The sequence below is a fragment of the Branchiostoma floridae genome, chromosome 4, assembly GCF_000003815.2.
Source record: "Branchiostoma floridae strain S238N-H82 chromosome 4, Bfl_VNyyK, whole genome shotgun sequence".
NCBI classification, from domain to species: domain Eukaryota; kingdom Metazoa; phylum Chordata; class Leptocardii; order Amphioxiformes; family Branchiostomatidae; genus Branchiostoma; species Branchiostoma floridae.
This window is the reverse complement of record NC_049982.1, coordinates 3,465,796-3,470,846: the sequence shown is the minus strand read 5'-3', so window position 1 is coordinate 3,470,846 and position 5,051 is coordinate 3,465,796. Positions and strand designations below refer to the sequence as shown.

Below are 5,051 nucleotides of genomic sequence, written 5' to 3'. Positions count from 1 at the left end.
ATTGGCATCCGACACCAGTGCGGGGGTCGAAACAAATCGACACCGGTGCCGGTGTCGATTCATTCTGACCAATCAGAGAAGCGATACCCACCTGCCTGGCCTGAATCTTTGTGTTATGGCGTCATAACCAACGTGGAACGGATACTTCTGATTGGTCCGCGGCGCCTGGCTATATGATAATACACCATGTGGTCATGATGGTGAAAATTGTATCGCAGCTTCCAGTGAAGGGGTGTTAGTGAATGGTCCCCGGTTACCCATGATTCCGTACTTTCCAAGATGGCGACTGAAGAGGAGAAAGAAGCGGGGTGCAAACCTGTATTCGCTCCGGAGGTGCGTATTCTGTCGTCTGTTCTCTGTACGGGGTCACTAAAGGCTTCTCTGTGTTAGTGGGGACATCAGCTGGCCCTGGGCGAGGTTACAGGGCGTTAGGTGGTCAGGGGTGGACATAGCCGCCATTTTACATCTGTGCTATGTACCGGAACATGTGAACTGGTGCCCCGTACATCAGGGACCGCACGTAAAAAATCATGATGTTTTCTTATGTTCGAGACGTTCGCTCGCCATGTTCGTGTGTCTATTGGCTTGAAATAGGTCCTTAGGACACAGGTAAGGAGTAGGTTTGTGCACAAAGAGCAGAGATCTCTGAAAGCCCGGCAGACACCTGCACCATGTCCGCTGTGTTGGGAAGCACCTGTCGGTCATGGGGAGGGGTGGGACAATGGACGTGCCGACTCATTGTTTACTGGGTGGGTGGGGATGGGGTTATTAGTAGGGACATTTGTACACAGAGCAAGGAGGTTTACAGAAACACTCTATCCTATAATTTACTGTCACGTTTTGAGCAGAATTTTGCCTTGGCATTCCCCTGCTTGTTCTTGTTAGAAGATATGATTTTCTATCAAGTCGCAGTATGGAAGAAAGGGTGTATTCGCTGTGATCAGAAGTTTTCACTAGTATATACTGTATACATTAGTAGGGTAAACAAACATTTCAGCACTGGTTTTCAATTTGTGGTGAAACTTGTGAAATCATATATAAAACTGCCTTGAAATTTTCAAGAATTTAAGTAACCAGTCAATTAATATCTAACAGTTATTTCCTGTACATGAAGCCAGGTATGTCCTACTCTCCAAGCAGAGGTTGAGTCGCGTAGATATAGTTAGTAGTCGGAAAAACTACACCAGCGCTCCTCTTACCTCTGCCTCAGATCGGAACGGCACAAGCCTATCAAATCTGATCACTTTGACACATTCAGGGCGTTTTGTAACTAGGTACTAAGTTTTCGACAGGAGTTAGGAGTTTCTGCCCGTGCGCCGCGGGTGATTCCTGTCTGCAGGTCAGAGCAAACAACACCCCATAAAATTGGTCGTGGCTCAGTCATGATTAGGGCTGTGTACCTATATACCCGTACCTGTACCATACCTGAAAAATAGTTTAGGTACAGGTCCGGACCTAAACATCTGTGTACCTGTACCTGTACCTAAACAAACTAAATCACTATTAAACACCACTTTTTAAGACTGCAGGACAAGTAAATCCCGAATCAACAATGACAATGGTAATAATTTTGCAAAAAAACTTGCAAAGAAATTGTTTTGAGATTCAAATATGTAATTGCCCATACAAAGATGACAATTTATCACTAGAAAAGACAGCTAGCTACATGTTTAACTTACATATACTTGGTTAAACTATTTTAGGTACAGGTGCAGGTCCGGACCTGTACCTAAACCCGTGTACCTGTACCTGCATGTACCTGAAAATTTGTTTAGGTACAGAGCCCTAGTCATGATACGTCAAAACAAGCTATTACTGCGTCCCTATGATCTAGAAAAGTTGGACAACCGCTTGTAGGTATGTTCAGATGTCAAACAGAAAATAATAACGAGATTTGTCCAGTCAAAGTTGACCTTCTAAAACTCAGGCTCCACATACTGCCGGCCGCTTTGAGATAACTGCATGCAGCCGTAAACGTAATTCACTCGCGTTTTTCCCAGTTTACCACATGCTCAGATTAGCGTTTTCATCTCTTGAATTGACAATTCACTAATTCACATTTTTACATTTATATTTGTATCTGATGCAAAATATTTTTATTTTCGGTTGTAGAAAGTTAACGTTACGTTATGATACTTTCAATCTACCAGGAAGGAATGACGTCGGCCATTGTTGTCAGTGAATAGAGATCGCAGTGGGTGCTGGCGCAGCCCGCAGAATTTTGTTCCCCATGTGTAGGGTGCGCTTAATCCGGGGTAGTAAAACTATTTGGCTAACGATCTTTTTATGCTTCGGGGGCGGGGTACTAACACGGATATTGAAAGGATATCCCCGCCCCTATGCGTTTTGAGGCAGAGGTAAGTGGAGCGCAAGCGTAATTTTTTTGACTCAACCTCTGCTTGGAGAGTAGGTAAGTCCTACCTCTGGTGTTGTATGTTTCATTTGATTGTTTGTTTGTTTAGGAGTTTAAGGGTTACCCGACGCAGCCCAGCCCCCCCAGCTCGGCGCCCAGCACCCCCCTACACCAACCCCCCGTCTACACCGAGGAGGACTACAAAACCTTCGACATCATCCGAGCAACGCAGTACGGAGTGATTGACAGGTGTCATGTAAGTTACACTGCAGATTGTGATATTTGATATGTACTGTAAGTACAAAGTACAAGTACTGCTGATGGACAGCTGCCACTATTGTAGTCTACCTCAGATGACATCATTTGCACACATGCCAGTTCTGTCTGTTGTGTTTGATTAGCATTTTGTTTCCAGCAGAAAATGTTTATGCCTTTTTCCGTCCAAGGTAGTAGAATTGTTTTCGCGGTGTTTCTAGAAGGAAGACAAATATTAGGCCAGATAGTGAGTGACATTAGATGACAGAATGTGTCCTGAGTGCAAATTTGCACATGTGTTGTGGTACTTTGATGACAATTGCTCGTATTTCAGTAAATCTACCTTTTTGTACCAGATCTGACTGTTGTCTTTATTCTGTAGGAACTGGTTGAAGCCGGTTTCGATGTCCGCACGCCGGACCAGGAGAACGTCACGGTTCTGCACTGGGCGGCGATCAACAACCGCCTGGAACTGGTCAAGTTAGTGAACACAACCAGCTCGTCCTCAGTCCTATCATTAACTAACTATAACTGGTTATGTTTAGTACTGTCAAACAACAGACTATCACAGTCATGTGGTGAACATAACTGCACTGGGCGGCCATCAACAACCGCCTGGAACTGGTCAAATGTAAAACACAACCAGCGAAACCCAGTCTAGTTAATATTAGCTAACATTACCTGGTTCTAATGTAATATGTCTGGATAGAGAGGTCAGCCTTTGTCCAGGTACCTCACCCGAGATTATGATGAAAGTAATACTGTCAACAGCCGCCCAAACTGACATTCAGAGTTCAGAGAAGGTTCAGCGTGAAATGCCATTGGTTAGAGGCGTCTTCCTGTGACGGGTATTGCCCTGGAATGATGAGGATATACTGTAAATGCATTTAAGTTCGCGGGGATTTAATTTCGCGGTAGCGGCAAACTGGACTTTTCGTGGTGGTTTTTAAGTTCGCGGTAGCACCATCTGGTGGTTTTATGTTCACAGTGAAGCGGCCACTGCGAAAACCGCGAACATTAAACCACCGCGAAAGTTTCTGCATTTACAGTATCAAGTTGGCATTTGTGCTTGTTGCTCACTCATTTATTTTGTGGTTATAGGAACCACACAGGTCTTACCTAACAGTAACAGTATATGCCAACAAAACATTTTTCCTTTAGTCTTCGTAACACGCAAACTTGTCCCTACTAAACACACACCTCCCTTCCAGGTACTACATCAGCAAGGGAGCGATCATCGATCAGCTTGGGGGGGAGCTGAACTCCACACCTCTGCACTGGGCCGTCCGGCAGGGCCACATGGCCATGTCAGTGTTACTCATGCAGTATGGGGCCAACCCTGCACTGCTGGACGGGGAAGGTTTGTTTGTTTGTTTGTTTGTTTGTGCTAACCTGCACTGGGCCGTCCGGCAGGGCCACATGGCTGCAGCCCCCTACAATACTCGCGTCTGTAGTGTTTGCCGTGTGGTGACTCCCAGTCACTAAGACATTTGGACCGCCTATGATAAAATCCTAGCTGAAAGCCTGGTTGTAACCTCCACCAGACTACGGCAGGGCCACATGGCCATGACTGCACTGCTGGATGGAGAATGCTTGTTTATTTGTTCTGCAAGGCCCCCTTTCGTGTAAGTCAGATGTATAACATAGGTGTCCGTTGTGTTTCAGGTTGTGCCTGTGTGTTGGTATATATAACATAGGTGTCCATTGCATTGCAGGTTGTGCCTGTCTCCACCTGGCTGCCCAGTTCGGACACACATCGATAGTTGCGTACCTGCTGGCCAAAGGACAGGTAAGTAGGTGTCCCACCTCTGGTCACCTGTGTCCCACCTGTGTTCATCTTTCTTAATCCTGCCATCCCTCCCTCTCTCCATCCATCCATCCATCCATCCCTTTCTCAACCCCTTCCTCCATCCGTCCATCCTGGTAAGGTTTAATTAAAGGTACTGTTTGTTCCTGCAGGATGTGGACATGATTGACCAGAACGGCATGACAGCGCTCATGTGGGCCACTTACAGGACATATGGGTGAGTTACAGGACATACGGGTGAGTTACATACAGGACATACGGGTGAGTTACATACAGGACATACGGGTTAGTTACATACAGGACATACGGGTGAGTTACATACAGGACATACGGGTGAGTTACAGGACATACGGGTGAGTCCCTTACTTACAGGACATACGGGTGAGTCCCTTACTTACAGGACATACGGGTGAGTCCCTTACATACAGGACATACGGGTGAGTCCCTTACATACAGGACATACGGGTGATTACAAACAGGACATACGGGTGAGTTACAGGACATACGGGTGAGTTACATACAGGACATACGGGTGAGTCCCTTACATACAGGACATACGGGTGAGTCCCTTACATACAGGACATACGGGTGAGTCCCTTACATACAGGACATACGGGTGAGTCCCTTACATACAGG

The 5,051-nt window shown here is 46.1% G+C and overlaps 2 protein-coding genes and 1 long non-coding RNA gene across 3 annotated transcripts in view; 2 read left to right on the top strand and 1 right to left on the bottom strand.

Annotated features, from left to right (window-relative positions):
- LOC118413013 overlaps positions 1-5,051 on the bottom strand; it is a 711,153-nt gene that overhangs the window by 208,985 nt on the left and 497,117 nt on the right. The gene's annotated exons all lie outside the window — the stretch shown is intronic.
- LOC118414515 overlaps positions 1-5,051 on the top strand; it is a 660,232-nt gene that overhangs the window by 197,471 nt on the left and 457,710 nt on the right. The gene's annotated exons all lie outside the window — the stretch shown is intronic.
- The window catches only part of LOC118414484 (palmitoyltransferase ZDHHC17-like), a gene marked incomplete in the record, with an annotated part of 24,261 nt that continues 19,467 nt past the window's right edge, over positions 258-5,051 (top strand). Inside the window, 6 exon segments of the mRNA XM_035818549.1 lie at positions 258-333; positions 2,463-2,609; positions 2,991-3,088; positions 3,820-3,968; positions 4,324-4,397; positions 4,568-4,632. Of these exon segments, the coding sequence (XP_035674442.1) occupies positions 280-333; positions 2,463-2,609; positions 2,991-3,088; positions 3,820-3,968; positions 4,324-4,397; positions 4,568-4,632 (587 nt within the window).